The sequence below is a fragment of the Elgaria multicarinata genome, chromosome 3 (genome assembly GCF_023053635.1).
Source record: "Elgaria multicarinata webbii isolate HBS135686 ecotype San Diego chromosome 3, rElgMul1.1.pri, whole genome shotgun sequence".
NCBI classification, from domain to species: Eukaryota; Metazoa; Chordata; class Lepidosauria; order Squamata; family Anguidae; genus Elgaria; species Elgaria multicarinata.
The window spans coordinates 62,299,834-62,318,836 of NC_086173.1; the positions used below are offsets into that span (position 1 = coordinate 62,299,834).

The 19,003-nt window shown below is 45.9% G+C and overlaps 1 protein-coding gene across 3 annotated transcripts in view; it reads left to right on the plus strand.

Annotated features, from left to right (window-relative positions):
* The first annotated feature begins 5,973 nt into the window (after positions 1-5,973).
* Positions 5,974-19,003, plus strand: part of NOTCH3 (notch receptor 3) — a 65,986-nt gene continuing 52,956 nt past the window's right edge. For 2 of the 3 annotated variants that reach the window (XM_063120470.1, XM_063120471.1), the window contains exon 1: positions 5,974-6,178. In XM_063120470.1, coding sequence (XP_062976540.1) covers positions 6,082-6,178 — 97 coding nt within the window. In that variant the 5' untranslated portion in view covers positions 5,974-6,081. The remainder of the gene's footprint in view (positions 6,179-19,003) is intronic. The other variant, XM_063120472.1, reaches the window with a different exon arrangement.

A 19,003-nucleotide genomic window follows, 5' to 3' on the forward strand; every position in this document is an offset into this window, starting at 1 on the left:
AATTAAAAGCAGCTGCCTAAAATATTTTCAACCAAACCAGTAAAAAGTTTATTGGTCTGGTTGAAGTTTACCATGAAAAAGTCAACTAACCATTTCAATAAAAAGCAGATTGAAATCAAAAGCCCACTTCAAATCAAATAGGGAGAGAGCCAAATAAGCCACGATTGGAAACGTGTTCCACAGATGAGGGGCCAACTTCAATAAGATCCTCTCTCTTGTGTCGGCTAGCCAACCCAATCTTATTGGAAGGCCTACAAACAGGGATCTCTGTGGCTAACCTTAATACCCAGGTGGGTTCATATGGTTTTAAAGGTCCATACCAGCACATTAAATGGAGCTTGGATGCGAATTGGTAACCAGTGTAGCTGATACAGAATTGGTGCAATGTGCTCCCAATGCTTGCCTCCCCCTCCCCCTCATCCATGCCACTGCATTCTGTACCATCTGAAGTCTCCAAGCTATGTTTCAAGGCAGCTCCATGTAGAGGGGTATTACAATAGTCTGGTCTGGATGTAACAGGACATGAGTAACTGAAGCAAGTTGCCCCTAGATAGAGCTGCAGCTGGCATGCCAGCCTAAGCTAGTAAAAAGCACTACTAGCCACCACTTCCATGGATAGTGCCATGTCCAGGGGAATCCCCAAGCTGCAAGGCAGATTTTTCAGCGGAAGTACAACTGGATCCGGAACTGATTGTACACCTCCATCCACACCAGCTGACTTCCACATCCACAATACCTCTATCTCGTCTGGATTAAATTTCATCTTGTTCATCCTGATCCATCCCAAAATTGCCTTGAAATATCTGTTCAAGACTTGCAGAGCCTCTCTGGGATTAGTAGGTGGGGACAAGAGGTAGACCTGTGTGCTATCTGCATACCGATTACGTTTCAGCCCACCCTTCCAAATGTCTTCCCCCAGTGGCTTCATATAGACATTCAGAAGTGTAGGGGACAAGATAGAACCCCAAGGCACCCCAAAAGTCAATGGCCATAAGATGGAACAGAAGTCTCCAAGCACCGTCAACTGAATTCGCCACCTCCCAAGCCACCTCTAGCAAATTTGATCCAGAAGGATCCATGAGTGATGATACTGGGGGCCAAGAGTCCAGAAAAACCAACAAGGTTGCACTCTCCATTCCCCAATGTAATTCATCCAACTGGGTGATTAAGGCTATTTTTGTCCCATAACCAGTCACTGAAAATTGGTTTCTTTGGCCAGGTCTGTGTGCCTTCCTAATCCAAAATTTGTATTCCATATCTACAGTGTGTGTGTGTGTGTTTTCTTTTCTTTTTTAAAATGGTTGTTAACCACCTCAAACAGATGGGGAAGTGGGATAAAAACAATGTAAACACATACACGTTTTTTTTTACTGAACTGTTACCAATAAGCTTTCAAATCTGGATGCAAGCTGAAGAATCTAGATCTGAGGATGTGGTGAAACAATCACCCGGGAAACTGCAACACTGCAGCCAGGAGCCCAAAATTAGCCTGGATGTAAAAAGTAGATAATGCAGATTGTAAGCCCTCTACATGCAGAAGCCTGCTCGGCATTTATGGACTGTAAAACCCTTGCACACTATGAGGAAGCTGCCTAATACTGGGCCAGACTGTTGGTCCATTTGGCCTAGTATTGTCTCCTGTGATAGGTAGCAGCTCTCCAGGAGTGCTGGGGGCGGCTTCAGCAGAGCAGTTGGAGGACCCTTCTCACTGCATCTTGATCCTCCTCTGAATCCCTACTCAATGTGGTGCTTATTGCTTGAGACATTAGTGTGGGCACACCTGGCACACCCCTACGACAGAAGTTGTTGGGTGAGCTGGATGTTTGCTCCATACAATGACCTGTTTTTAAAAGGGACCCATTTGCTGCCATGTGATGGGGGGGGGAATGGGTGATTGACCAGGATAGGGAGAAATAGCAGGGCAGTAAAGCACAAAGGAAATGGGGAGGGGAGGGCATCTTGTGTGTCCGCCCACCAATGCTGTCAGTGAAGCTAAAGCAGCAGCCAGAATATCGGAATGTTGCATTCCTGTTTTAATGTGTGTATATATATAATGTGTGTATATATAATTCGTCATCTTTTGGTTTTTTGGGGGGGAGGGATTTAGTCTCTGTTTGTTATTTGGGCAATTAATCCTGAGTAATACAATCCTTCTTGCTAGCAAGTAGAGATGCAGAAGCTGGGTTGTTGTGCTGCTTCTTGCTGTTACTTTTAAGGAGTTATGGGGGCGAGAGTCCGTGAAGATGCTCAGTGAAAAAGATGTTTTTCTGTATGGTTCTTAGCAGACCGCCTTCCCTTATATACACCCAGATGACATCTACAATCGTCAGAGGAGGTCCTGCTGGCTATTCCGAAATGAACAGAATCTCATCATGAAAAGCCTTGGTGGTGGACCTTCTCTGTAGCGGCCCCCACACTCTGGAAAAAGCTTCCCTCGTGTGGTTTGGGAGGTGGAAAATGTAACATACTTCACATGCCTCCTGAAAACACATCTTTTTGGACAAGCTTTCCCCAGACTATAACTTATTCTGGTTTTATATGACTTAAAAAAAAAAAAGTTTTGAATCTTGATATTAGTATACCATGGTTTTAATTGTTAACTGATCAGAGAGCCTCGGCTGTTGGGCAGTATAAATATGTAATAAATAAATAACCATGACCATAATCTCTCAGTGTCTCCTTTTACAAGGTTCCAAAGACTGTGTTGTTGCTCTGAGGAGGATGGCATTGTTATCATAACCATTTTGTGTGACTATGTGGATCCCCCTTTCCTCACCGTTTGCACTCATGATCTTAAAGCCACTTGATTCTCTGTACAGTGGGAGTCGTTTGTGGAAGCAGGAGAATGTATGTCTAAAGAAGTGTTTGCCCTGTGCCCACATAAACTGAGTTAGGGGCCCTCTCCATTTTGTCAGCACTAAAATGTACACATTGAACTGTCGTTGCGGAGTAGAAGCAGTGTCCACTCAACGGAGTTTGCATTTGGTCTTGAAAATCAGTCCAGTGTGGCCAAGAAGAGGTGCAATTTCGTAAGGATGGAGGGTTTGAGGGAGAGTGGTGGTCTGGATTGTAATGTGGGGCTTGGGAAGGCTGAAAGTCTAGTTGCAGCAGTGTCTTGTGGGTCCAAAGACCTGGCTCTAAGGATGTGTGAGCTGCTTCTCTTCCCCTCCCAAGAGCCTTGGCAAAGGATGAGTGGGAACCCTGTGTACAGAGTGGCAGCCTGAGCATTCCTGAAAGTCCCTGGCCCCAGTTTTCTCCTCATTCCTGTGGAAGGCAGCCAGGCAGCCAGATGTTAGTTACTTGCCTGTAGCAGGGAATGGACCTGGCTCAGACTGGTTCCACCAGTCCTCAGGCGTGAACACCAAGCCTTTACAACCATCGCTGGCCCGCTGGCACAGGCGAGTTCTGCAGCCTCTGCAGCCCAACATGTCAGAGAAAGCAAGACGCCTCGGTAAAGCACAGAGCTTTCAAAGTCAGCAGGATCCAAATACAATGCCAAGGTTAATGTGTTGTGCAAGCTTTCGACTTTCACAAAACTTTTCTTCCAGCATGATTCCCTGCATTGAGAATTTGGATTGGCTTGAATAATAGTATTGCAGTTGCTGTGTTCTGCTTAGGGTCTGTCCCCCACCCCGACTCCATGGACCAACAGAGTTATGCATTTTTGAAACTTTATGAGGGTCTTTTTCGCACATAGGTTTCAGAGCAAAAATGCAATGGTGGAGTAGTACAGTTTAGCTCTTTGTCATCATTGAGATAATGCACATGAGGCATTTTTAATGCCTGAAATGCACTAGATACATGAATGTTGTTAGATTCTGGAGACTTTAGGCAAGCAGTCAATATTTTAGGAGCAGGAAATTAATCATAGAAACTGGGGGTGCTTCCAAATGGAAGGCTCCTAGCGCTACCAGTCAAAAGGCACCAAACATGTAATCTGGACAGCCTGTAAAATTCCTTAAACTGCACAATAAAAACTTCATCCTGAAGCACCCGGAGTTTGCCCATAGCTAAGGAAGAGATGCCAGGCTGCTTTTAATCCAGTGCATAAATACTTTGTCATGGTGTCTCAGTTTGGATGTGCTTTTTCTTCATACTATTGTGAAACAAAGCTGGAGCATAATTTCCAAGTTCAAAATATGGAAAAGGAGGCCTGAAGAAGCTGAGTAATCCATGGTGGAGCCAGGCCTTCTCTTGAAAATCTGGCTGAGTCATCTAACATAATCAAGGTCCTCATAAATGAGTCTGAAAGGGGCTGAATGTTCTCTGTTACCCTGCCCAACTGGAGACCCAGAGAAAAGGGGATTTCTTGGTTACAAGATCTGACTATCTTTCTAGTGAGAGCATCTGACTAACTTTCTTGCTACTGCACTGGTTTATCCAGTCTTTTAAATGGTCGGTTATCTTGTTGATCCATGTACTGTGGCAATGAGTTCCACCAATCACTTCCATGAAAAAATACCTTTGTTCATTTTTAAACTGGATGGCTCTGAGCTAGATTTAGACACATGCAAATAGGCTGGTGGAAGCCCCCCCACCCCAAGGCAGCCCCTCCAATCCCGTGAAAATGCTACACAGCGGGCCAGAAGATCCTGCCAAATGGGATGAGCTGTGGTGTGGATGTAAAGGGAGATCCCCACAAACGGGCAGAAGGACCTTGTGGGAACAGAAGGCAGATCCTAATCCCAACCCATTACGTTTTGTAATCCAAGCTACACATAAACATTAATTTACGATCCGTCATGCACTATTTCCTATCAATTTCTTAACTGCCGGTAACAATCTGTGCCCATTTTAAACAACAGCAACGCCATGATGCCGAAGTTCTCCGGGAGTCGCCAGAACTAGGCTGGAGATTCATGTTTGGAATGCTGTAATATGGGATCTTATAATAAGCTCAGAGCCCAACAGGATGTTACATTTTTTGTCTCTCCTCGCCGTCCCCCTCCTCCTCCGCCCGCTGTCTCCAGTCATCATTTTCCACGATGAATTTCGCCACAGTGACTGATCAGCATAACAAATATTCAGTTGTGTAGACATAGCAAAGGATCAGAAATACGAAATTTCTGGAAGGGGTTTAGCCTTCCCTTGGCCGCTCCCCCTTCTCTCTCATCTCTCCCCCCCCCCCCTCGCGCAGCTACATGCCCGGGCTCCTGGGTTTGTGCCACTGGAAACAAGCAGACGTTGCTCTGGGCTGCTGCCTCCACCCCCTCATCTGGGGGAAGGATGGAAACTTTTTCCTCTCCTTGGGGAATTTCGTCGCTCATGAAAGCAGCAACTTTTTTGGTCACGTTTGGAGAGCTCGCTGGATCGTGTGTGGGAAAATGCAAGGCGGCCTGGTGGTGGCGAGAGGGTATAACCGAGCCAAGGCATCCAGCGCTTTCCCCCGGCCTGCTCTCTTTCCCTCCCACTCCCACCGTGATGCTCCCAGCCCCTTCCGCGCGCCCCCTTTTCTCCCTCGCCTCCGCCCCCAAATCCTAAAAATAATCCTCTTTGCTGGGCCCAAACCCAGCAGCCGACGTTGGCCTCCGCGGCAAAGCCACAACAAGCCCTTCCCCAGAAAGCGAGCTCGCACTTCCCTATAGGCACGCACATATGCGTGCACGTTGTGTCGTAAAGGGAGGGGGGACCCCCCCCGCCCCATAGCCAGGTCCCACCGAAAGGAAGAGGGACGGACGGAGGGAGGGAGGGGGGAAAGCCCGCGGAGCCCTGCAAAAGGCCACGCTCCCTCTCTGACTCCGCACACGTTCGTCCCCCCGCGCCCCCTCGACGTGAAGGCTGTGGGGCCGGGGTGTGTGTGCGTTGGGTGTGTGTGTTGAAGAGTGGGGGTGGGTGGGAGAGAGAGAAGGAGGGAGCGTGGGAGCCGAGCCGAGCCAGGCCAGGCGGGCTGGGTGCGGACCCCGCCCCCGGGCAGCGGGGTCGCCCCGCCCCGCTCTCACTCCGCGAAGTTTCCCAGGGTCCGGGAACGAGTAGGAGGAGGCGCCGCCGCCGCCGCTGCCGCGCTTTCGGTGTCTAGCTGCAGCCTGAGTTCGGCCCCTTCCATGGATCTATAGGGCGGCAGCAGCAGGACTGGGGGGTGGAATGGGCTTGGCGTCCCGGCTCGGGGGCCCGTGGCGGGCATGGCTGGGTTGCAGCCTCCTGGGCATCACTCTGCTAGCGCAACTGGCACTGGGAGCAGGTAAGGACCTTTGGGGGTGTTGCGTCGGGTCGGGGTGGGTGGGATCCCCCGTCCCCGCGGCTTTCAAGGACTTTGTGGGTACACATGGGGAGCGCCCCCCACCTTTCCTGGGACACTCGTAGGCTTGATCACGGGCCTCTCCGTTTCCTCTTTTCAAACTTTTGTCAGAACTTTGCCGGGACATTTTGGAGCCCTTTTCTCGGTGCCTTGAGAACCTCCCCCCCCCCCCAGCCCGTCCAGGCAGTGCGGGACCCTGAAGTTATTTTCCTTGTTCTCAGCTAATTCCATCCCCTCCACCCGCCCGTGAGAAGGAGGGGAGGGGAGGGGAAAGGGTTACTGAACCGGAGTCCGACCACAAAGAAAATAAACGATCATTGTTTAATTCCAGATTGGGGGAAGGGGGAGAAAAGGCAGCGATTTGGCTGAACCGGCTTGGATGGGGGGGAGGGAGGGGGGCATAATTCATCGGCACTGATTTGAGCTACAGGGGAAACAATCTTACACTTTTTATTTACTTGAAGCAAACTTTCTTCGCCAGCCAGTTCCAGCTCCCCAGCTCGGAGCAGTCGAAAAAGCCGGAGCGTGGATTCAGGATCTGGCTTCTCTCTGCCTTCGCGGCAGCCTTCCCTCCGCCGTGTCTTTCTCTTTCTGCTTCTTGCAAATGCGATTGTACTCGGAAAGGGAGACGCTTGCAGCATTCTGTAGTATCCCACTGAGGTCTAGCGAGCGTGTGTGTGTATGTGTGTGTGTGTGGCGGAATGTGGCTGTGCTATAAGATAGTGTATCTCTGTAAAGGAACATTAAAGAGGGAATAAGTATTTGGATGACATGCCTGTTGTGCAGAGGTGTAAATGGAAAAAATTGGCAAACAGAGTATAGTCAGAACTTCGTGATTGTGTAAGTGGTCTGGGGGAACAGCAGTGCTCAAATGCACAACAGTAGGCTATGCAAGGCACAGTGGTCTTTCTGCGTGAACACATAGTTACTTGACTGGGTACTGAATATGGGGAAAGAGCTGTGCACATAAGCACATATTTCTATGATAGATTTGTGTGCTGTTGTGCAGCATATATTTTCATTTGCTTGTGATAGAGGGTGATGTAAGTAGGCTTTATGCTCCCCCACTCCCTTTGGGATTGTCATGAAATGGCCTCCTTGGAAGGGTAACACTTGAGTTGACATTGGATTTGATAGCGCTTTTGTTGTGGTGCATTGTGTGTACAGGATGGTGAGAGAAGGGTGTTGATGATTTGGGCAGATGTAGTAGCAGCTGTCGCCCCCTTGCCCCCCTCCTTCACATTCTGCTGGATGTACAAACTTTTATTGTTGCTGGTAAGTGACTCGCAATAAACTGTCCAAGGGCCATTCAAGTCAGTGCGCTTCCACTCAGTGTTGTAGCCCATGCATGGTTGCTTCAGATCCAAAGAAACTGGATATCTGGCAGGCCTAGAAGTTGGAGATCTTTGGTTGTGGAACTAGAAAAGCATTTTGGAACATGCAAGGGAGTGCACAGCTCAGCAACTGAGCCAGCCGGTTCCCATGCTCCTGGGGAGTCAGAGTAGCTCAGTCTCCAATGAAACCCATTTCTCTCCCCCCCACCTCTACCCCACAGCTGTCTTTTTTCCCAATTTGTGCTCTGGGAATAAATGGTGATGCAAACAGGAGATAAGATGATTTAATTGGGTGTCATGCAGCAACTTGCTTTGCCCTATGAAACGTGCAGCAGTATGCCAGGGATGAGATAATTGCTGCGAAAGGTAAATAGAATGTGGGGCTATTATTCAGCATGGGTTTCACTCTCCCATGAAAGCCATCCGACTGGTTTGAGGAAGCCGGCCTTGCTTATTGCAGCGTTCTCAGCCAGCTGGTTCTGCAGTGCGTGGGAATGTGTGGCTAGCCCTATGCATGAGGCCAGGATGCTGTAGATTCTGGATGCCCGGGAATATGAATCCCCTCCTCCCCTCCCCGCCAGCTTGCTGTTTGGCTGGACATAGATGGGCCATTGTTCTTGGTTGAGCAATTCCACCGCAGTGCTGTCGAAGCTCTGGCGGTCTTGCGCCAGACAAGGGCTTGACGCTGTTGCTTTGAGCCACACTTGAACGTTTTTAATGACTCTAGAGAATTCAGAATAATAGTGCTAAAGTGACTGGGGACCCTTATCCTTAAACTTCCCAGAGGAGCGCGTAGAGGGCCTTGAGGACTAGGTGATTCAGTGTGGCAAATCTGGCCAAGTTTCCTAAGTCTGAATTGGGAGGGTGAGATGATGATGATGATGATGATGATGATGATGATGATGATGATTTGCTGTGGGCCGGGCCACAGGGTCATACAAGGGCTGGGAGTCTGTCTAGTGGGAAAGCAAATAGTCTGGGATTAGCTTCGTTGTACTGTACTATGCATATGGAACTTCGGGTCCAGCGCTTAGGCCTCATCCACCTCCATGTCTGGAAACCAGACATTTTGTCTCTTCCATGGCTGTTGGTTCTTTTCTGCCTGGCTGCACTGATAACAATGTGATGATCTGTGGTAAAGTGATTCTGTTGATGAAGCCCTCATTTGAAGGCTGCTTCACATGATCAGGTGCACAGGAGTTCCTTTTACAGCGACTGGGCCTTGGCTTCTCAGCAATGTACACCGCATGCCATGACATGGAAAACCTGGATGTATGGTCATTGCGTGCATACTTTTTGCCTTAATTCCTTCTCTGTAGAAAGGATTTTGTGACACATGAAGCATCCTTACCTATGACGCAGTCCTTTCCTTCTAAAATGGGTGAAATCCAGTGCTTATAAGCAATATATCTGGATCTGAAATGTATTTGTTTTTTCAATCACAACTATGGTTATTTGGAAGGAGCTCTGAACATTTAAATAAATGCTCACCTTTATTAAAAAAAAATACACACCAAGCTACACAGTTAGTTAATTTACTTACAGTGCAATGGTATACATATCTGCTCCAAAGTAAGCCCCACTGAATTCAGTAAGGCTTACTCCCATGTAAGTGTGTTTAAGATTACAGCCTTAAAAGTTCTTCATTGAATTTGGAGATTAGTGGAACCGATTCTTTGAATTCAGTTTGCACATTGGCACAACCCGAATTCAACCTTCCTCCTTTCTCTTTTTGGGAGTTGGAAGGAGACCTTCTATGCCTACGCAGGCTCCAGTTCTGAGATTCCATTGGAGGCTCCCGCTGTGTTGATCTCAAATCTTCTCTTGGTTTTCCAGCTTTTCTTTGTCTTTTGAGGGGTGGGCATTTTATTCCTTCTAGAACTGACAAGAGGTCACTATTGAGAGCTCTTCCTAGATGCTAGTATGGAGGTTTTCAGTGGGTGTTACCCTTTTTGCTGACAAGCTTCCCTGTCTTGAGCTGTACTTGGGACAGTGGTGTGTGTGTGTGTGTGTGTGTGTGTGTGTGCGTGCGTGCGTGTGTGTGTGTGTGTGTGTGTGTGTGTGTGTGCGTGTGTTTGTTCCTGGTTCTCCCTGGTGCTGAGCCTTTATCTGAGCAATGGTAGGATGCATGCAGTCCTGCTGGTCTTCTCTGTGCTTTTTTCCTGGATGCAGTGAGGAGTCCCCCCCTCCCCATTGATAGATTCTGTGAGCTGAAGCTGTCTATGCTCAGAGCAGAGAGTTGTTGAGATACAGCAGCTGCCTCCCTGCTGCAGCCCCTCCAGATGCAATTGCAGGCCAGCCGGCTGGCCATTCAAGTCCCTGCCTCTTTATTCTGCCCACATTGCTAGCCAGTTAACAAAGACAGCTGGAGAGAGCTTGGGAAGAGCCCCTCTGGAGCCTTGCTGCATGCAGTCACTTTGGGGGTTGATTTTTTTCAATATGTATCATTGTTGTTGTTGTTGTTGTAAAAAAGAATCAGCCTGGGATTAAATGTGCATGTGAAAGCAGTCTCTGAGTTCCATTATGTGCATGGATCCTGGTATTTATTTATTTTTAACCATACTACTGCACAGAATGGGGAAATCAGGATTGGTACCTACACTGGAACTTCCAGACAACTGCCTCATCAACATGCATGTTCAGTTTGGGCCGGTAAAGTTAGGATGGAGTGGGCAACCTCTTGTCCTTTTATTGCTTTGCAGACTCTCAGCACGTGTAGTAGGGGGAACGGGACGCTGGAGGGTGATGGACCACTTCAGGGAATAGGAATGGAACCTCTGGAAAGGGGTCATCTTCTTGTCTTTGCCATTTGGGCACAGTCACTCTTAGAAGATTGTGAGTAACAATCTCCCTGTCTAAGCATAATTGCATTTGGGCTGTGCAATGGTAACTCCTTTGCAACAGAGGGACTAATTCCATTTCAGCTGGCTGAGATAAGAATGCCCACAATGTCCGGCTGCGTTATAGCCATTACAACATTATAGCTACATTACAGCTGGTCATTAAGGTGCCTGAGTTTTCTTGTTTTCCACCATCCTCCCCCCCCTTTGGAGTCCTGTCCTCTTAAATTGTAAGCCTGGAGGCAGGGGCTGACTTGGTTTTATTGATCTTTAAGCTACTTTTGGAGCCACTCAGCAGACTATAAATGTTTCAAAGAAATATTAATTCTTCTCTTTTCTGTCCTGTGCTGGGTGTTGGCACTATTGCTTCCAGGTGCTTTGCAAACAGGTTGTGGGTATTTCATGTGTACTTTATGTGCAAGCATGAAAGTTGGTATTGCCTGCAGAATTCTTCCTGCTGTGAAACTCAGTTGGTTCTTTAAACCAAGCTTCTAGCCCTTATGGCTGCAAAAATAGGTAGGGCTAGGCAAAGCCTGGAGACATTTGAAAAACTGGAGAAGAGGCTGAGCAGAGCTTCCTGTGGTCAAGAAATGGGGCTTTCATGCCCTGCATAGCTGTTTTGCCCTCCCTATGACTAAGAATGAATTATACAAGATGTCTAACACATGCAAATTTGCTCACTTTGCATAATTTATCCAAGTCATCATTTTTCTTGGCTCAGAATTTAGTATACCTTGGCACAGAATTTTGATTTTGATTTTTTTTTTAGTAACGGGTATATGCAGTCCTGTTTATAAGTGCCTTCCAAAAGGGGCCTGAAATCACTCAACCACACCCTACATGGTAACCAAGATATGTAGTTGGCACACATGTCTTGTGTCATCTGGATGTTAAAGGAAGGTGGGGAATTGTGGAAGGTTTTTCCATGGGACTCTTTCTTCCATTCTTGGGCTATTGTTTTGAGAGATATTCCTGTAGGAGGGCTTACCGTTTTGAGGAAAGGCAAGTAGCGCTAGAGAGCTTGCAACATGCATGCTTGTTGCATTAAGGGAATGGTTTTCAAACTTTCTACCTCCAGGGCATCCTTCCTCCATTGACATGTCTGAGGAGTAACCCCTAGGTGCCTTCCATGTGCCATGTCCCCCACATGCTACAAAGAATTCTGTTCATGCGTGGCCATTGACTTAGCCTGTTGAGCTCACTATCATCCTACCTCAAGTGAGAATGCACTGTATAATGCACCCGATACTCCCCTGCTGTGAGCAAATGCCAAGAGAACTGGTAGTGCTGGCAAGGGGCCTTTCAGGGAAGTTCATCTACCATTTTGGTTCTTCTAGGTGACCATATGAAAAGGAGGACAGGGCTCCTGTATCTTTAATAGTTGCATTGGAAAGGGAATCACAGCAAGTGACATTTGTATGAATGCAGCACCTGGTGAAAGTCCCTCTTCATCACAACAGTTAAAGCTGCAGGAGCCCTGGCCCCTTTTGTATCTGGTCAAGAGGACAGGGCTCCTGCAGCTTTAGCTATTGTCATGAAGAGGGAATTTCACCAGGTGCTGTATGCATACAAATGACACCTGCTGAAATTCCCTTTCCAATGCAACTATTAAAGATACAGGAGCCCTAATTAAAAATTAAAAATTAGAACACTAATTAAAAAACTCTGTAGGAGGGTCAAGAATTAGGTGGGCCCACAGTGATGTTCTCTGAGCTAGCCATTAATTTCACATTGGTGCTTACTCTTCTTAGACTGGGGAACAATGGGAGCACAATCAGGTTTCCAGCAACCATGGAAGCCTATGCATCTATAAACCTATGCATATAGGCTCTCATAGAAGCCTATGCACATCGGCTTCCATGGCTGAGATAGCCATGGTCAATTCACGGACACCAGGGGATGGGGAACTGTGTGACCATGGCTGCGGGGCCAGCGGCACTGCCCTTTTAATTGGGTGAAACTCCTTGTGAGATTTAATGTGTGAATGTGGCTTCAGTCTCTCATTCTGTATCCCTATGCTGGGACAAGATTACAACTGGTATCTCTTAGAAGGGAAATTGCTCCATGATTTTCATAGAGGTTATATTGGGATGAGTTGGGAATATATGGCGGTATTTTCAGAGAATGTTATCTAAGTCCCATCTATCTCTGTAATTTAATATGAATGAACAATCATCCCTTCTGGTGGCAAAATGGGTTCTTCAAGTAGCTGCCTATGCCCAGCAGAGGTCACAGAAACAGAAAAGAACATTTTCTTCCCAAAGGCTCAATGAAATGCCTAAAATGCATCAAACCATAAGTACGCATTTACAAGCAGATTTCCAAGTTGAAGTTTTGTTGGGAGGGTTATAGTCTCTCTCTGCGAGAACTGCAATAAACCAGTACATTGGTAGAGCATTTGAAGAAATTGCTATATCTGGTGTCCTCCAGATGTTTTGGTCTCCAATTCCCATCAGTCCTGGCCAGCATGGCTATTGGCCAAGAATTCTGGGAGTTGTAGTCCAAAACATCTGAAGGGCACCGGCTTGGGGAAGGCTGTGCTAGAGTCTTGTCTCCCAGCTTCAGCCACACCTAGAAAATGAAACAGAACCGATGAGTTCTGGATCTTTGTTTTTGCTTGGAGATGGCCAAGTGAAAGCCCACAGGTGAGATTCAGCCTCCATTAAAATCCTTTACTCAATTTTAATCAAAGCATGGTAATACATTGTGTTTATAGTTTCATTTATAAGGAAAAGGAGTTGTGGAATTCTATATTTAGGTCATATCAATTTTCTCAAATTGATAGCTTGACAGGCACAAGTGCCAATATGTCTTTCAGGATGCACATTTGTTCCTCAGGACCCTCCCTCCTCCTGTTTGATGAACTCATATTGTTGAAATGCACGTGCTCCATATCTGTGTGTGTTTTCTTGCAAACTTAAAAATGGATGGACTGTATAATAGAGGAGCCACATTGTTCCAGGCTCTACTTGTGTTTGGGTGACAGAGTGGTTCCCAAAAATACAGAAGTTGTTTTAAACCAGAGGCTTCAAAGAAAAGATTGGGTTTGAGTTGGAGGAAGGGCTGGTACGAATGTAATGTTTTGCCCTCTAGGAGGATTTCATTCTGAGCCATTTGGTGGGTATCCTTTTCTGTGACGGAAGGAACTCGTCAAGCCTGATGTCAAGTTGAAGTTGCACAACCCTTGGTGTGTCATCAGGGACAGTCCACATTTCAAAGGAACTGTGTGAGGTTTAACACAATATTATGGCCTAGCTACTGTGGTGCCATAAAAACTGCTTAACTTGTCAAGGACACAATGCTGGTCATTATGGCATAATTTTGGTCTTCTTGGTGGGGAGTGAGAGAAATCTCACCATAGCCTTGTCAGCTAATTCTCCCCTCTATTTGGGATGGATGGGGAAGACTTTTATGATGATCTTACAGTATGACATGTCCTCACCTAGTCAGGAAGTCTATAGACGTGTCCCTCTATGTTTGTGGCGGTTTCATAGTTTCAGCTCCATAGGGGTGGTGTTGCCTTTTTCATTGCAAGAATTTCCTGAATATTCACTGCTTGCCTTACAGTGAACATTGTAATGCTGGTCTGTAGCACATGGACACACAGTGGAATACTCTACAGTGTTGAGTGCTGTGGGTATATGGGGCTTGAAGAAGGACTGGCAGTATTTCCTTGCATAAGAGACTAGTAGAGGGCATCCAGGTGAGAGCTGGGAGAAAGGCTGCCACAAGTGACAGGAGTGGCTGCCAACCAGGGTTTGTAGGCTAATTGTGAGAACCCATGTGGAATGACGATTCATTTATCTGTAGGGAATGTTGCTTATATTTTTGTGTTGCGCTTTATTCTGTCTCCTGTTTAGTGCTCAGTTGTTTGATTAGATTAGTTTATTTGTACTGTTTTATTTGATATTTTATGTATTTGTATTTCTGTTATGTATTTATCTGTCAACATTATGGCTATTTATAATTGTTTCTATTGTATTTTTTGAATGTTGTCATATTTATTGCTGTTTAATATGTTGTAAATTATAGTCACTGTGAGCTGCTTTAGGCATATTTTTTGTTAAAAAGTGACCTATAAATAAATAGATGCGATGAGATGTTGCAGGCGGGCGCATTTTCATGTGTCTTCAAATACATGTAAGTTTGGTGTGCAACTGGGGTGAAGACACAGAAGTCAATGTCTGTTCCGTAAAGCATGAATTGGTTCCAAAATAGTGTGCAGTTGCTTCACACTTATGCAAAGTGCAAGCTGTAGATCAGTGGTGGAAGCATTCATTCTGAAGATGTGGGATTGCAGGAAGATTTGCACAACCCCTCTCAGGATAACTGGCATTAGAGAAAAAAGATCCTATTCCTCAAAGAAGATCTTGCAGTGATCAGGGGTTACTTATGTTACTTTATGAAGTTGAAACATGGTATTGGCCCTAACAATCTGACCACACGAACTATAAGGAAACTCTCATTCCAAATATCCAATGGGTTGGATCCAGACGTAGTAATACTTAGAGCAGACTTATTGAAAGACCACTCTAAGTCTGGATGCAACCCTATACAGGTATACCATGAAACTTAATAGCTGTGATTGTATATGGTGTTCATAAGGAACAATACTTTTATTGATTAACCTATTGAGAAGATGAGCTCAATTCTGGTGTGAGGAATACTGGTAAGATATTAATGTGGATGAAAGAATAACTTTTTTGTTTCCTTTACCTCTTCTTTGGGGTAAAAAACCCTACATTTCCCCTGCGTTACAATCTCTTCTTCATTATTTATCCACTTGAACATTCTATGTCCAATTAAGAATTAGATCTGTATTAATTAAAAGCCAAGTCAAAAGAACTTTGTGTAACTGTGTCTTTGATGTTTTATTTTTAATTGGAGCAAGTAACAAGACTGCTATCTCATCAGCAGAAGACTCTGAGCCACAGATTACAAATCACTAGGGGAGGATCTAGCCATACTGCTCTTCTGCCACTATCAGGTGGAGTTTTTGGCAGAGCAGTTACCATAAATCTAACTTTTTTGCTAAGGGCAAGATTTATTTGCTTTTCCTTCCAGACCAGAAAACAGGGATGGTAACTTAAAGCTTCGATTCAGGGCTTTCCTCCATTCTGTTCTCTTGACTTTAGCACAGGTGTGGGCAGAAAGCAGATCTCCAAATGTTTTGGATGTCAACTTGCAGCTTTCCTGACCATTGGCCATTCTGGCAGGGTCTTCTGGTAGTTGAAGTCCAATACCTAGCAGGCCTTTTCTATGTACACCCGAGTCTAGAAACAGGGCCCAACAGGACTTTGGTCACTACTATCACGGTGGCCAATATTGGAAGTGGCCATTTATCCTTTATTCAAGAACTGAGCCAGCCCTAATGAAAGTGTCAGTGCCTGCCTGTTTGTTTCTGGAGCTACAAATGCCGGAATAGCCATGTGAATTTTTACATCCAAAAAAGACTGCTATCTAAACAGCAAAGTTGTAAGCTATGGGATAAGAGAAATGGCTGCTTCTGATCTCATAAAGGACAATAGTCTTAAAAATACTTTGGCAAGGTAAAACATACAAAATTAAATTGGGAAATTTCCAAACATAGCATAATTGAACACAAACTGGGAGTACAAAGCAACAGTCTCTTTAAATCTAGAGAGAAATAATGCCATTGTTAAGGAAAGGGGCGTCATCAAGACAGAGAAGCATTCACTTCTCCAAAGTCTCAAGGAAGTGTCTAAAATGCTTCAAAATATAAGGATGCATTTAGAAGAAAACTTCTCTTTTTTTTTACAGCACTACATGTCAGATAAAAACCGTCTAAGAGAAAGTATTGCAGTATGGACTAACATGTCGCAAATGATCTAGTGAGGCTAGGAGATGTGGCCCTAATTATAGTCTGACATCTTTGCTGAGATGCACTGCCTTTCACAAGATATGTGGGCAGGGCTGTGCATTTTGTGTGCGTGAGGTTTTTTTAAAATTATTATATCTTTGCCAAGACAGTCCACATTCTGTGGACAATCTAGCAGGTTCCATAAATTATATAAATGAAGCAAATTATATTGCCTGGCCTTTCTCCTCGTTGTGGGGAAGGGCAAGGTACTAATGCAAGGTGTACTGCAACCTTGCCACCTGACTACTGGAAAGTCTAGTCTGTCTACCCTCTGGCTCTTCAGATTTCACTAGGCAGCTCAAGTCTAGTTGAGAGAGCCAGTGTGGTATAGCAGCTAAAGTGTTGCATTGGGACTTGGGAGATCTGGGCTGTAGTCCCTACTCAGCCAAAGGGCTCGCTGGGTGATTTTGGGCCAGTCACTCACTCTTGGCCTAACCTACCTCACAGGGTTGTTGTGAGGATAAAATGAAGAGGAGGATCATGTATGCCGCCTTGAGCTCCTTGGATTAAAGGCATGATATAAATGTAACCCGTACACGTATACATGCATAATACTTCACAGCCATAAGCATTAGAAACGTGCTTTTAAAACAATGGTTCCCGGGATGCTGAATTCCATAGACAAGGATGAATTCTTAATGTGTGCAGCTTGTTTTATGCAGGTTTGCTGACCAAAAAAATCCTGCTCTTGTGTTCATTTGAAGTATATGGACAGCTTATTTCAGTCAAATTATGGGGTAAAATAACCTATATCCCTGTTTAGGATTACATTTAGGATTTTCTTCACACTGCTGCTGTTATTATTAAATGTTACTTGCATGGGTAGATGAGTGCTGCTTGTCAGTGGGGAAGCAATGGATGGGGTGGGGGTGAGAAGCCAAGACTCCTGGCATCTAGCCTAGCTCTGCAAAGAGCATGGGGATTAAGTGGTCAAAGCAGTAGGAGCCAGGGCTCCTCGATTGTAGTCTCTGGCTTTTCACTGCCTTGGTGGGTGACCTCTGCCACTTCTTATTTCCAGTGGTTCTTTAAAGAGCATGAAACCTACTTGCCTTCCAACTTGTTTCTGGATGGGCTGATACAAAACCAAAGCTTTGGGGAGCAAAATTCCTGGGCCTTTGGGGAGACTAAAGCTGATCGATCAAAGGGGTTTGTGGGTTGTTCGTGTGCAAGGTTTTATTCCTCTCTTTGGAAGGTGGTAAATTAGGATTCTTTTGATTCTGTGAATTCATCTCTTGCCATGCTGTGTCTTGGGAGGGGGTGGGCAGGAAGGAATGGGAATATTTTCTCTTTGCCACAGTGAGTCACATTGCACTTGTATTCCACATATATATGAAGGCGATGCGATAGCTTTAGTTTGCTGCACCCTTTGACGGTATCATCCTAGATCAGCCTGCATCCATCTAAGTTCAACTCTGGCCTTTGGAGATAAAAGTTCCAAGCTGAGTACTGTGCCATAGAAGCGAAGCCTTCTAATGCTGAAAAGCCTGTGTGTGTCAGAATGTTGGCTGCGGAAATTGTGTGTGGGCATGTGAGCTGCACGTTTTGCGAGTATGAAGGCATGTGGGAATGCATTCTGCTGGCTCAGACTTGGATTTGTGCTCTGGAAAGGAGGAAGCAGGAAGAAACTGAGGTATTGTGTTGCATCAGGAATGCAGTCTGCTGAAGCCCTTACTGGCTATGTGTGTTGCACTCCTGTGAAATTGTGTACATCTTCATATATGTGATGGTAAGCAGGTGGGTCTCCATAGGAATCTTTGCCTTTATTGGAGCCTGACACAAGTGTGAGTGCGTGTGTGTGTATGTGTACACAAACAAGTGTGTCAGGAATAGTGTTTATTACTATGCTTGGCATATAAGAGTGCCGCTGCTTCATTATATATATGCGCATGTGTACACATACACACATATAAAATATGTGCATATAAGAGACTGACTGACTAATTACACATCTGTATAGATTTTGATAAGGTGTTTGCACTCAGAGTTGTCAGGAGCACCACTTTGTATGCAACCTGTGCTATACGTGTTGTCAAAGTTTGGGATTGGTGAAACCTACAGCATGGGGTCTTTTAATATAATCTGTCTACAGGGGGTTACAGAGAGCACATTTTGCTGCAGTACTGTTGCTGGCTTTGCGTGCCGACAGAGTAAGGGGCGGCAGGGGAGGGGGGAGAAGCATTGTCTGGGACTGATCTGTGTGCTGGGCACGCACTCGGTTACAAGTGGGTCTCTAGAAAATGGCTGAGAGTGAGTGAAACGCCTGGGCCCCAGCTCCTTCCATCTTCTCTCTGCTCAGAGAGGGGAGGGGTTTCAGTCTCCGTTCTCCTGCTCCCCAGCTGTATTTTCCTCCTTGAGTAGGCCTGGAGTACTAGTAATGCCTCTTGAGCGAGAAGGGATTCCTTTGGGAATGGATGTCTCTCTAATTTCGATCCTTTCATAAGGCACCCCACTCGCATAGCTGGCAGAGCCGGGTGCCTGTGGTTCTCTTTTCCCTAGCCTGGGCCCCATCAGGAAACGTGCTTTGCTTTGCTTAGCTTGGGTAATTTACTAATCGGCTCCTCCTACCTCGCTCATGCTGACACACTGGAGGGGTAGGATGGCTGCAGGCTCCCCTTTTTTCTGTGCAGGTTTTGTTAGGCCTTGTACTTCAGACATGAGGGTATGGTGGAAAGGCTTTGCCTTTGCAGGCTGTTTTTAAAATATTAGCCTTCCC